The 14087-nt window shown below is 45.8% G+C and overlaps 1 protein-coding gene across 1 annotated transcript in view; it reads right to left on the bottom strand.

Moving 5' to 3' along the window:
• The window catches only part of COG2 (component of oligomeric golgi complex 2), a 358467-nt gene that overhangs the window by 295870 nt on the left and 48510 nt on the right, over positions 1 to 14087 (bottom strand). Inside the window, exon 4 of the mRNA XM_078648793.1 lies at positions 7486 to 7566. Within this exon, the coding sequence (XP_078504919.1) occupies positions 7486 to 7566 (81 nt within the window). The remainder of the gene's footprint in view (positions 1 to 7485; positions 7567 to 14087) is intronic.

The following is a 14087-nucleotide window of genomic DNA, read 5'->3' as shown; positions in this document are numbered from 1 at the left end:
CCTTGGAATGGCTACCGTGGAGATATATGTACACCGCCTATAGTAGACAACTTGGATGTCCCACTTTCCCCCTGACCCCGCATTCTGACGATTTTGTTGTATGTGCATTGAATTTTCCCCTGTCCTTCCCCCCCTCCCCCTCCCATACATTGACTGCTGAATTCGTGGTATTGCCTTTTTCCTCCCCCGTTTGGACTTGGTACTATTTGTAATGTATCTCTTTGCCTTGCTGTTTCTATATTTTTCAATAAAAAGAAACAAAAAAAAAAAAGCCCATTTGGTACCCCCCGGGGGGGGGGGCTGAAAACGTAACCCCCGGGGAGGGTCCCCCTCCCCCTAAAAAATGCTGTACAGAGGGTGGCCCTGGGGAGGCGCAGGGCGTGGACAATGATTCATTTGAGCGCCTGCGGAGCTCTTTCCTGGCTCAGGGGCATGTTCCACCATCTGCGCCACCACCGGCCCTGGTACCGGAGTCTTCCGCACCAGCTTCGCCATCCCCTTACGGGGACTCACCAGTGGACACAGATGATGAGGGGTCTTCACGGTCTTGGCGCCGGCCAGCTCTACCATCGCGTTAGGATAGTTTGAGCATGCTGGACCCGGATGAGATAATTCAACCTAGGTCGGCGGCTTGGATGCCTGGGGACAAAGTGGCTAACTTTGTGGCCGGCCGGCTCCGCAAGCCCCTAGAGAAGGAAGCTAGAGGATGTTTGAGGGGAGAGCATTCAAGACCCTCTTAAAGAATAAAGTGGCCTTCACCCTGGAGCTGAATTCCAAGATGGACACTTTTTTTGGCCAAATATATCAAAGATCCCCGAAAGGGTATAGATTGCTCTTAGCGTTCTTGTCAAGACAAATTGTTAGATGCGATAGTTCCCCTAACGAAGATACTGGATATGGCGGAGGAGGCCAAGGTGACAGGCTCCATCATATCTCCTGAAGTGCTATCCAATTGGGCCCAACAGGCTGTCATCTTTCTGGGCAAGGTCAATTGTGCCCTTTCGACGGCCATTGTGCCGTCCATACCTGCTGATTAAGTTGGGCCCGAAATTGGGCGACTTGGCCTGGTCGGAAGCAGGGCCGGTGGCACAGGGGGGACTCTTTGGAGACCCCTTTGTTAAGGAACTGGGTATATTTGTTGCAATGTACACCTCATTAGACAAGGCCCAGTCTCATATAAAGAGGGTCTTCAAGCCCTGTTTTTCCCAAGGGGCCGGTCGTGGCAGGGGCCGCTCGACCGGCCGTGGTGGCCAGCAGAATCCCAACAAGGGACAAGGTTCTGGGCGGGGGCAGTATAACTCCACCACCAACTACACAGATTTTTAGCCCACCAGAGGACAGCAGTTCCAAGGACGTGGAGGTTTCAAACCTAATGCCGGGGGCAGTGGTTCCAATGGTAAGTGTTTTCCCTGCAGCGCAGCTCCGTATCGGGGGTTGGCTAGCAGCCGCCCAGAGTGCTTGGGTAGCTATAACAGACACTTGGGTCTTGCAGACCATCCGAGGGTTCCATATCCAATTTTACGATTCCCCTCGCCAACAAAGCTTCCCTCATCCCATTATTTTTTCAGTTGCCGATGCACAGCTGGTCTACGACGAGGTCTCTGCACTGCTTCGCAAAGGAGCAATTTGTTGCTCAGCTCTGCATCCCAACGGTTTCCTCAGCAACATCTATTTAGTAGACAAAACCGATGGGGGGGGGGGGGGAGTTAGGGGGTAACCTCAAAGAATTCAATGGATGGTTGGTTTACCGGCACTTCAAAATGGAGGGAATTCACCTCCTCCGGGATGTTCTCCTGCTTGCGGACTGGAAGGTCCGCCTGGACCTCAAGGATGCTTACTTGGTGGTTCTAATCCACCCGCCACTTCTGCGGTTCCTACAGTTTTGTTGGCTAGATCAGATTTACAAGTTTACCGCCCTTCCATTTGGACTTTCTTCGGCACCCTGGTGCTTCACAAAAGTGTTCCATCCTGCGGTGGAGTTCCTTCGAAGCCAGGGCATCTGTATGATTGTTTACCTGGAAGACATCCGGCTCATGGCGCAATGCCCCAGGAAATTGGCCAGTCAGTTACAGCAGACACTGTCACCCTTACAGGGGTTGGGCTTCATCATCAACGATGACAAGTCAGTCCGTACTCCGGCTCAAAGTCTAGTCTTCCTCTGATTTGTCATAGATTCCGTTCGGTCTTCCTTAAGCCTACCCTCTCGAAAGATAGCCGAAATTCGGCACGAGTTGAGACAGACTGTATCCAAAACGCAGACTTCTCGCCTTCAGATTGCCCAGGTGGTGGGCCTTCTTTCCTCGTCCATCCAGGCAATCTTTCCGGGGCCCCTCCATTATCGAGCCCTCAGAGCTTAAAGGCACACCATCTCAGGAGAGGTCTGTTATATGATCAGATGGATCCTCTCTCGTCGGAGGTAAAGGAGGAGATGTCATGGTGGCTCACTCACATGGAAACCTGGAAAGGCCGAGCCATCTTCGGGTCAGTCCCAGACCTAGTCATAGAGTCAGACGCCAGCAGGTCGGGATGGGGAGCCCTCTGGGTGGCATTTCTCTACCGGCAGCCCCTGGTCATTAGACGAGCATTCATTACACATCAAATGTTTGGAACTCCTACAGGGGTCCTTCGCCGTTCGTTGCTGGACCAGGAACAGAGTGTGATCATGTGTCCTGTTAAAGATGGACAATGTCTCTGCGGTCCGTTATGTCAACCACCTGGGAGGCCCTCGTTCCCGAGCTCTGGCAAATTTGGCAAAGGAGTTCTGGGATTATTGCCTGGCTCACCACATATCCGGTACTTAGCGGAGTACTTACCGGGTCAGGCCAATCAGATAGCAGATTGGCATTGCAGGCATCTAAAGGACTCCAGTCAGTGGAAACTGGACATTCACATTTTCAAGTGGTTGGTCGACCTATGGGGACTTTTTTCAGTGGATCTTTTCACCTCTCGCCATGATCACCAGCTCCCAAGTTTTTTCAGCTGGAGGCAGGACCCGCTTGCGGAGGCCATGGATGCATTCCTTCAGGACTGAGGTCTGGAGAAGGGTTATGCTTTTCCCCCCATTCACCATTATTATGCGAGTGGCGGCCGAGACCACCCACCAGCGAGCAGAGTTGGTGATGGTGACACCGTATTGGATGTTCCAAGTTTGTTTTCCAGTTCTTCTGGAACTTCCTTGGGATTCTCCAATCCTACTCCCCCGGTTTCCTCGCCTTCTTCTGAATCCAGACTAGAAGCAGCATCACCTAGTCCTCCAGGGTTCTCTCCGTCTCATAGTGTGGCAACTTTCAGGCAACGTTGGTCGCACCCAGGCCTTTCGAGATCGGCTGAGGTCCTCTTATCCAAATCCTGGGCTGACCGTACCTCAAAACGCTATCGCGCTGCCTGGTTTCAGTGGATGCGTTGGTGTCTTCGGCGGGATTTGGATCCCATGGTCGCAGGTGTCATTCCAATTTTAAATTATCTGGCAAAATTGGCGACGAACGACCTGGCGTACCGTTCTATTAACGCGGTGCATTCTGTAAATTCGGCAGCTCATTGCCCGGTGGACGGTGCCCCGATTGGAGAGCAACCCTTCGTCTGTAGGCTTCTTTGGGGTATTCGCCTTTCGTTGCCCCCGTAACGGCGCTATTCCGTCCTATGGGACGTCAATTTAGTTTTGAATTTCTTCCTCTCTTGGCAACCCAATAGACATCTTTCTTTACAAGAAATCTCAGCCAAGTTGGCCATGCTCTTGTGCCTGGTCTCCTGTCGGAGAGTTTCAGATGCTCGCCCACTGGACATTTCAGCGAGGGTTTTCTCTCCGGACGGAGGGTCGTTTACAGGGGGCCGCCGTACTAAAACATTGTCATGGACAATTTCCTACCAAGCTTTTTGGAATGTCCCCTAACTGTGTGTCGTGAATTGTCTCAAGGCATATGAAGATAAGACTCTAGAATTCCGCCCTCCAAGCAAAAGCCAACTCCTTATTGCCTTCCGGAAACCGCACAAAGCAGTCCCCTCACCCACTATAGCCAGGTGGGTGTGGTGGTAGTGCAGAAGGCAGGCATTGACACGAAACAGTTCGGAGCTCACTCAATCAGAGGTGCGATGGCTTCTAAAGCTTTTTCTCTGGGGGCCCGTTTGGAGGACCTAATGTGCGCTGCGGATTGGTCCTCGGATTCCACTGCGGTTTTATTTCAAACAGGTTGTGGAAATCGCTTAGTTAGTGGTAAGTAAGCTTTGAACTAGCATAATCAGAGCCTCCAGTTCTGACATAGAATCGAAATTTGCCTAGCATCGTAACGGTAAGTTTCAATTCCATTAAGGACACGGAGGCGAGGATTATCCCTCCCAGGGCACGATGTAGTGCGAACCCACCCGTATAGGTGTAAGTAACACATTTTTCAGTCTTCTTGCTGTTTCTATCATTGGTCAGACGTAGTGCTCATAGTTGTTTTTACAGTCGGATGCTTTAAGTTTGGCTTTAGAAGATGTGTTCTTAAGAAATCTTACGTTGTCCCTATTTGTTTTAGGGAACAACGGTGCCAAACAGGATCAGTAAACAAAAGCAGTAACAATATCTCAACTGGTATCATTCAGTAGGAAAGTTAGACAAGACTGTGCAATACATAACATGAAAGAAAGGGAGACTCATGCTTGGTTTTCTAGAATGTGCACATGGCATCATATATTGGAGTACAAATTATAAGAAGAAATACAGTTGTAACAGCACTGTGGACATGAAATGCATAAAACAACACGAATTGTACTTGGTGTTCAAATGTGTACGTGAAACAAAAAGTGGCGACGCAATTGACAATGTGTTATCAGCAAGGAAGGTCGCAAGGAGCAAAAGTGACGATATATGTACTATGAATATAGTGGTTCCAGTCAATAATTTACAATCTTATTTGACAATTTGGTAGCAGTTTCTGTGGAACCACGACAAGGGTGCGCCATCAATTGTGCTGACAAGTCGCAGACGTTTTAATCCAATTATTTAGGATCATCTTCAGGACCGGGTTGAAAAGGATTAGACGGTGCTGTATAAGGGGGAGAAGGGAAAGGGTAAGGGAGGGAACTGGGTAGGGTGGGCACGCGAGGAAGCTGAAGGGGGGGGGGGCGAAGAGGTCTCCTAAGTGGCTGGCAAACCCAAATGAAATTACATAGAGGCGCCAGTGGGGATGGCGGGGAGGGGAAGGGGAGGAGGGTGAGGGAGGGCCTACTGATCGGAGGCCTGGCCTAGCGGGCATGGGAGGGTGGGAGCGCTGGTATGGGAGGGGAATGGCAGGGGGTGGAGTGGGGTGGTGCTCGTTGGGGTCGGTGGTGCAGTCTGGGGGTATGGCAAGTGAAGCTGGGTGAATAAGGAGGGACACGCGACTGTGTGAATGGCGTTGGCGCTGGTGATGGCAGTGGAGGCTGAATGTGGTGGGCAGGCTAGTGTGGTGGTATAAATAATGGGAGATGATGTAGTCTGGGAGTGTGGCTGGTGAGGCAGACTGAGTCGGGAGGGAGATGGGGCGGAATCAGCTAGTGGAAAGGTCCGCCGTGCGTGTGTGGTGTTGGACTAATAAGGCACACTTGCGACTAGGTTGTGTGGTGTAAACTAACCCGGGCGAGTGAATGCGGCGCAGGGACTGAGTAGGAGCGGAGGGCGTACCGCTGTGAAAGTTACCTGATGGGAGTGGTAGAGGAAGTCCTGTTTAGGAGGACATCTGCCAGACGGATGGAGCAGTAGACATGGGGTGTGACTCGCGCGAAGAAAGAGGAGGGACAACTAAGATGGAGGACCTATCTACACTTAATGGACACTGTGGAAGGACTTCATGTATATTGCCTCTGCTGGCCTTATGGGAATTGTAGTCTGTATTCAGACTTTGGTTGAGTTTTTGTTGGTTTAACGTTTTTTCTCCTATATTGTTGGAAGAAAAACATAAATTTTGCCTTTCTGGCTGTTGTGAGTTTTATATATTGATTAAAGCGGAGAAAGAAAAGCATAATCCTCGCCTCTGTGTCCTTAATAGAATTAAAACTTACTGTTACGATGCTAGGCAAATTTCAATTCCCCTTTAATAACTAGTATGTCTCAAAATTAAGTCCGGATTTTTGGTTGCAATAAATTGGCAAGGAAGTAGCATTAGACAGACTAACAAAGAAACTGCAAATACATTCAGGGAGTCGTGTCATTGGACAACAAGCTGAGGTGGGTGCCATATGCTTTGATAATGTTAGATACAACACAGGCCTTGATGTATGTTAACATAATCCTGTTTTGTGCATTAGAAGGTATGAGAAGAACTAGTAAAGTGGCCTGTACTAAAGAGCGCTTGCAAAAACAATGCAGACTTACAAAATTTAACATACTCAATTTCCACATATTTTTCTTGTTTGTAATAACAGGCCAAATGAGGGATTTTTCCACTTGAGGTGCACTTCAGCATAAATGCCCATGTGTGGTTCCACTGAGACGGAATTAGAACATATACAACCACAGCCAGTTTAATTAGCAAAATGGAGGCGTTGTTTTAACTGTCCTGTGTAACAAGTGCACAAACCGAGGCAAGAGAGCCCCACCTCATTCCATGAACCATCATATAATTTAACAAGGATAAAAGATACTGATGTTTTGTGTGCTGCAATGCAGATGCACCAGTTGTAGAGGGATGCTGACAGGCAGTTCTCGGACTTCAGTCCTAATGGTATAAAATTATGCGGGCTATAAGTGACTCCGCATACACCTATATAAATATAGAAGTATAAAAGTTGTAGTCAGCTGTTAGTAATTTAGGTAGACCTTTAGACGAATTGTGTAGGGTCGTATGATGAAATATGATTGTAATTCGCATTCACTTGAATAACGATTTTATTCAAATTATTAATTATAGTATTTTTTATTTATAGGATTTCTATGAGAGCATTACATAATAAAGAATAACCATATTATTAAATTTCAAAACTTGTGTGTGAAAGGATTTCACAATTTGGGAGGAGGATCTGAAAAACCAACTGAAGATGAGAGATCTCCGACAGGTCTATCCGATTCCTAACATATCTATCCATAGGAGCATAAGTCAGAGAGAGGGGAGACACACATCTGCCAGCATTTATTTTCACTGATATGGCTGCAGTTTCCTTTTCGGGCTTATGAAATCTAACGGGTCAGAACCACCATTTCGGGGAACTTAACAATAGAGTGAAATAGCTTCTAATATATGTCAGGTTGCTTGACTTCTACTTCTTACCGTCAATAGGTTCTTTTCCCTCAAGTGTGTCACAATCGTGATGTAAGGACATTTAAAAGATTTTGTACAATATTATTATTATTACAGTTAGTAAACACTTACTGAAAAAGAAAGTCCTTAATGCAAAACATTATTTCCATGACTGTGAAAATTTAAAAAGTTTTGAAGAATAAACATTAGACCAATTAGGCTATGTGTTTTCATGAAGCACCAACTCTGTTCAATTAATAAATGTATTTTTAAAACTTAAGTTCTCTAGTACCTTCTTTTTTCTAATATCCTCTTGTTTAGACAGATGGTCATCTACTGCCCGAATGCCTTGACTGACAGATGATTTCAGGCTCTAAATAAAAAAAAAAATAAAGAAATACAAAATGCATTAAACCACTTTAACGAAATTTTGAATTGTCATCTGCTACATGCTGTACATCCAGTAGATCCAAATGACTCCCTCGACTCAAAGTAGCATTCACTTAACTATGCTCGCCTAATGTGCACTGGGTTCACTCTAAAGACATGATCCGTGATCCTCCACAGAAAGCAATTTCATATTAGCCATAAACTGAGCATTTAAAAATGAATCAATGTGCTAAATATTAAAATACAGAAAGCATGGTTATAAAGACGTAAACATATCTATAAATAACAGATTGAACATATATAAACTGAGCATAAAAATGCATACTTCGCCTTGCACCTTACCGGAAAAGTGGCAGACATTAACACTTTGTTTAGAGCTTTATATGGTGGTAAAATGTAGACCTTTATCCTTTGGAGAGGCTGTAACCATGAAGAGATGCACAGACGTAGATCCTTTGCACACTCTGTCACTGGAACCAAGCTACAGTCAGCCGATGAGTCCATAACAAGGGCAAAACTGGTCCTGGGTTGCTTGTGTTCAGGGAGGACCTGGCTTGGCAGTTCGGGCTGGACTGTTCCTATTGGACCATAGTCAAGACTGATTTGCATACAGCTAGGTCCAAACTGAGAATGATGTACTAGGATGCAGCTCTGAGTATTACCAGTGACTGTGATTAATTCAAGCATTCCATGCATCACTTTGTGTATACTATAGTATGTTGCCCGAAGTGGGACGGGCATGTCCAGAAGTGAGACCTGTGTCACTGGAACCATGTTATGCCAGGCTTATGAGCCCATTAGAAGGGGCAGAGCAGTCCTGGGGTGCTTGTCTTCCTGGGTCAGGGAGGGCCTGGCCTGGCAGTTCAGGCTGGACTGTTCCCATTGGAGCATGGTTAAGACTGATTTGCATATAGCTGGGTCACAACGGAGGTGGCCTTTTGTGCAAAACAACAAAGGACTGGGATGCAACCAGAGTCATTACTAGAGGCTGGGATTAATTCGAGCAATCCAACCATCACTTTTTGTATACTTTGATATGCTAAAGCAAAACAGGATTTGGACAGCAACTGGGAATGAACTGAGAATCAATGAAGGCCGAACCCAGTAGTTAACTAACACTGTATTTTACCATCAGACCATTTTCCCTTAAGTTATAATAAAACCATACCACTAATAGAACTTACTGCTTAGCAGTGATTTAAAGCTGTTGAGAAGTGTTGTTAAACTGCTTTGCAGACAGGCTACACTCAAGCACTGACTATGCACTCCACGGAGGTGCTGTAGGATAGCTGACAAGATGGCTGTTTGCAAAGGAACACAGTTGGTGAGCAATATTCTTATTGATCCTATCTGCACTAGTTCTTATTCTACTCCCATAAGGGGTTGCTGTCCTAGCTCCTCAAACAGGAGAAATATGAGAGATTCCCCTCTCACTACTATAACTAGATATTCAGTGGTCTGAGTGGAAAAGCTCTTTGGGCCTACATGCAGTCTGCTCCCGCTGAACCTGAAATCGCAACATGAAGCCCTGCTTGGTGCTCTCTGCATGCTGTGGGCCTGCAAGTTTAAGCAATTACCTGGGTCTCTGATCCTGAGCCACATTTTGGTGCAGGCCTCCTCACCCCCACTAGGCAGCTTTCCTGGAGATTCAGGTCTTGTGATGCTAGTGAGTGCGCCTGAAGAACTAACTTGAAATTGGGGACTGTAAAACCTGGGCAGTAGCCGAACTCTTAGGGCGTGAACTGATGCACAAACTTATCGAGGAACGTTAGCATCAGTACATAAAAACTTGTTATTTTGGCCTTCTCTTCATGCTCAGGCATATCAAGGCCACTTCATTCTTCACATTTCTCCTGGAAACATGATATTGGTCTACTTGGTCATTTGTGATGCATTTGGGTGCCTGTCACATTGTTAGGACTAACCTTTGATGTTCCCTTATTCAACCTACCAATATATACAAGACAAATGTCGATTAAATATGGAGTATTGCTGTAATTAACCTGCCCATCATGTGAACAGATAAGGTAAAGGCTCTTAACCAACCACATAACTGAGCAGATTACAAATTGTGAGTAGATATGCATGAGTGCAGTTCTTTGAAGGTTAATTCTCAAGCACAAAAAGTTGACAACTCGCAACACAAACTAGACACATGATGGAGGGAAAACTGCATGTATGGCACGGACGGTGGTATCACAAGGCAAAGAGTACTTTAAGATTGCATGGAAAAAGAACTCAAGTTGACGCATGAGAAGAATGGTGACCTGAAGGCTCCTTCCAGGAGGAATAATTGGGACTGTTGGTATATCAAAATCACTGTGAGTGGCTCACTGAAGCGGTTTGTCAAGAAATTCCTTAGGACTACAGAGGATGATCCTCTTTCCCACCATACTTATAAATGAACACACACGTCCCTCTTTTGGTCCAAAGACTTTTCCTGATTGTCTTCCTTTATCATCATCGCATGAGTCTTGAACTATAGGGATCAAATTTAGAAAACATCAAGGGGATTATACTATATGAAGATACAAATGTGCCCCTGAATTTAGTCCAAATGTGCAGCGATGAATGAAGGATCCTGGGTTTTCCAAGCCCTGGGTTCCTTTTTCTTTATGTTAATGGTGTTCCTACTTTAGGTCCATGGCTTTTTTTGAGTATGTGGACATTCAGCCTCTAGTAATACTGAGGTTTAGAATTGTTCTTTAAACACCATTCTAGAATTGCGTCTGTACTTTTACAACAATCACGGCTCTCTAGACTACAACGGCATCTGACATCATGTTCAGTCCTCTTCTAACCTAAGTTTCTTTAATATCTTTGCCTACGTGTGGTGCTGTGCAATGGAGTTGTATTGGTCGGACATTCCCAGACAATGAGAGGTAAGACGTGCTTAGCGCCTGCTCGTTCAACAAGTGCCTGGGTTTGCTTTTACTCACCTAAGCAGTTATGGGGCATAGTGCCCACATCTAGAAGATGTTCATGCATGTGTAAAATGTTGACTCTGCAAGTGCAACCAAGAATGCTGTTTTTAACACATGCCAACCAACATTAATATTATACTACAACAGTGCCTCCTAGAATGTTTTATGTATTTTTGGAGTACCCACCAAGTCATAATGAACTTTAGTATTTTTCATGTTACAACAATAGTCGTACCAAAATGCATCCCACTGGCTTCAGTACTCAGGCTCTCACACAGAGCCCTACCACCATTCATGCTTCACACAACCTGTACATGCACACATAAGCAACATGCGCAATGGATGGTAGTGCCGGGTTCTGGGCCTCACATATTACCGGCACTTTAGACAAGATGGGTCAGTGGACCATAATATCTCTAAGTTTTGGAAATCTTGAGAAGAAAAAGTGCACAGGGCTGACACCTGGACTCAGCCTGATCGGTTAGCAGACACATCTTGGTTAAATCTACTCACAGTTACTGATGCCAGATCTTCGGGCAACATTTCAATAGACAAAGCCATTCTCAAATTTGAAAGGAGGAAAGAAATATTTAACTTCAAAGAAATTGAGTGCCATTGCATATCAGCTGAATGGAGCCAACTTCTTAGTGCAATCACAAAGTACAGAATCCTCTCATAGGAGAGTGAATGTTTCAGCCATAGTGAATGACCATATTTTCTACCCTTTGCTGAACACAGGCTGCAGGTTGTCCTATGTCTGGTGGGATAGGTTAATCTAGCGGAGAACTGACTTTTTTATTATAAATGCAGAATATTGGACCCGACATCCTTGGAGTGGTTTCTAACCAACTTTTGCTGTCTATCCTTCTGGTTTTGCTGGTCTTAGGACTCTGCACACTTTATCACTTTTAACCAGTGCGAAGGTGCTTGTGCTCTCTTTCAGTATGGAAAAATGTACTTACACCCAATTGGCATATTTAATTTACTCATAAGTCCCTAGTAAAGTGGTACTACATGTATCCAGGATCTGTAAATTCAATGTTACTAATGGCCCCGCAGCACTCCTTGTGTCACCCACATAAATACCCTTTTAAACATGTATCAAGCCTGCCACTGCAGCCTGTGTGTGCAGTTCTAAACTGCCATTTTGGCCAGACAAGATAAACCTTTTACCATGCCCAAACTTTACTTTTTAATATTTGGCCCTACACAGCCCAGGGGGCAGTATATTTAAAAAGTTAGATATGTACTTGTTTTTCACTACTGTTAGGCCTACCTCTCCCTTAGAAAAACATTGGGCTCCCTTATTACATATAATAATGTAAAACTTTCTATTGAGAGGAGATAGGAACGTCTACTTTGGGGTCTACAGAATTATAACTTATAACCCACGGTAGCGTTAGATTTTAAGTCCCAATTCTGAAAATGACACTTTTAGACAGTTGTTACAGCAAACAAATGATGGGCAGAATGCTGACAATGCAAACATTCTCCCCTAGTCAAAAGATCTGGGTTAAATCCATCGTTCTTTTGCCCACTACGCCACCCCAGTTTGGACCCAGCCATTTGCAAATCAGTCCTGACCCTGTACCCTATGGGAACAGTCCAGACCGAACTGCCAGGGCAGTGCTCTCCATGCCACAGGAATCAAGCTATCCTGGCTGAAGAGGGATGAAATCCAGAAACGGGTCCTAGGATGCTTGTTTCCAGTCAGGGAGGAACTGGCTTGGCAGTTAGGGCTGGACTGTTCCCATGAGGCACAGGGTCAAGGATGATTTGAATATGGCTGGACTCAAACTGGAATGGCATGGTGTGCAAAAAAATGATGGATTTAGGCCCAGATCTCTGTACTGGGGTGAGTGTATGACATTGTTTTGCATTCTGTCCATCAACTGTTGTTTTTGCACTTTTAGAAAGTTGGCATTTTCTTGTCCTAACCGTTTGGTGCCTTCAGGCTGCATCCTTGTTCACATGACTAGGTGTAGCTGGCAGTTGGTCTTTGAGTATTGCTCCCAGGCAGTAAAAAAAAGGGGCATAGGTGCTGGCAGAATGGGCCAGACTTGACGAGGAGGATGAGCTGTCACCTAGCACACTTGCACATCACAAAGGCTCTGCCTGAGCACTCTAACAAAGGGGTTGACACTAGTCTATTTTAGCCACCAGACAAGCTGGGGTCAGGGAAAGGAGGCAGGAAAACCAAACACATCTGGGGTGGAAACCTCCAGAACCTACTCCTACTTCAAATTGAGCACCAGGTATAAATATTGGACCCTCAGACCCAACTCTTCAGAACACCTCTGGACATGTGGAAGACTCGGAAGGACTGCTGTGTTGCTTTGCAAGAAGGACTGTTACACTGCTGCCTAAGTGAAAGGACTGGACCTAGATCTTGAAACCCAGGACCACTAGAGTGACTCTAAGAGCTAGTTGGCTAGCCTCCTAATACGAACCTCAGGGACAGAAAAGGCTCCAACCAACTTGCACCCTGCACCTGGACTCTTGTCTACTGTGACTCCCCCTGGTGGTGTCCACCCCAGTCCTGGACCACTCGAGATTGGGCTGAAGGTGTTCCGCCAGCCCAGCTGCAATCCTGTGGGCAGAAATGATACAGCGCAATGCATCTTCCTGCAGCTCTGCCTCAGAACTGCCACCGCGCGATGCAAGCTTGATGCAGGATGTGGCATCACAGCCTCCTCGGAACCACCACTGCATGGGGCATCCTTGACACAGGCCTTCACATTAGAAGCCCCTCAACGACGAGATCATTGAAGACGGCGCAGAACTCCGCATCACAGCCCCACAGCTTCTTTGGAACCTCCAGTGTGCAACACATCTTCGATGCTAGACTTCACATTGCAAGCCCCTCATTGATGACTTCCTGGATGAAAACGCTTGACTCTACATCACAGCCCGGCATTTCCTAGGAACCACCGATGAGTAATACATCCTCAACGTGGGATCTTGCAACAATCCGTAAACGAGGCTTTAAGATACTTCAGCTGGCCATTCTTGGTCCCTGCATCCAACTCGTGCTCTGCATCAGGGTGGCCTGAACTTGTGACCTTAATCTAGTCCAGCACGAACAGATAACCACAGTTGGCACTGTGATTCTAGGCACTATTTTTACATAAAACTTTGAAATTACATATGTACAGTTATAATGATTGGAGTTTTGTAATTTTGGTTTCAAATAATTTATCAAATTGTATTCTATTTTTCTAAATTGATTTGGGATTTTTCTTGTCTGATGTTTTCACTTTATTAGGGTTTGAAATGCTTCATAAATACTTTACACAGTCTCTCAAAGTTAAGCCGGACTACTTTTGTGCCAAGCTAGCAGAGGGATAAGCACAGGTTAATTTGGGGTTTGGGTATGTTTCACCCTGACAAGAACTGTGGCTGCTGATTGAGTACGGCTTCACCCCTCTCAACCAGTAACACCGGACTAATAACACTATGTCAAAGGAAAAGCAAGGCCTCCACTAGCTAGTCCCACCTAACAAAAGGCAATTTGAGACCTCAACCCTGGGACTTAGAAGGCTTGCTGGTAGTTTAAGATGTGACAGACTTCTACAAGTAA

The sequence above is a fragment of the Lissotriton helveticus genome, chromosome 6 (assembly GCF_964261635.1).
Source record: "Lissotriton helveticus chromosome 6, aLisHel1.1, whole genome shotgun sequence".
NCBI lineage: Eukaryota > Metazoa > Chordata > Amphibia > Caudata > Salamandridae > Lissotriton > Lissotriton helveticus.
The sequence above is the reverse complement of the archived record's forward strand: the minus strand, read 5'-3'. Positions and strand labels throughout refer to the sequence as shown.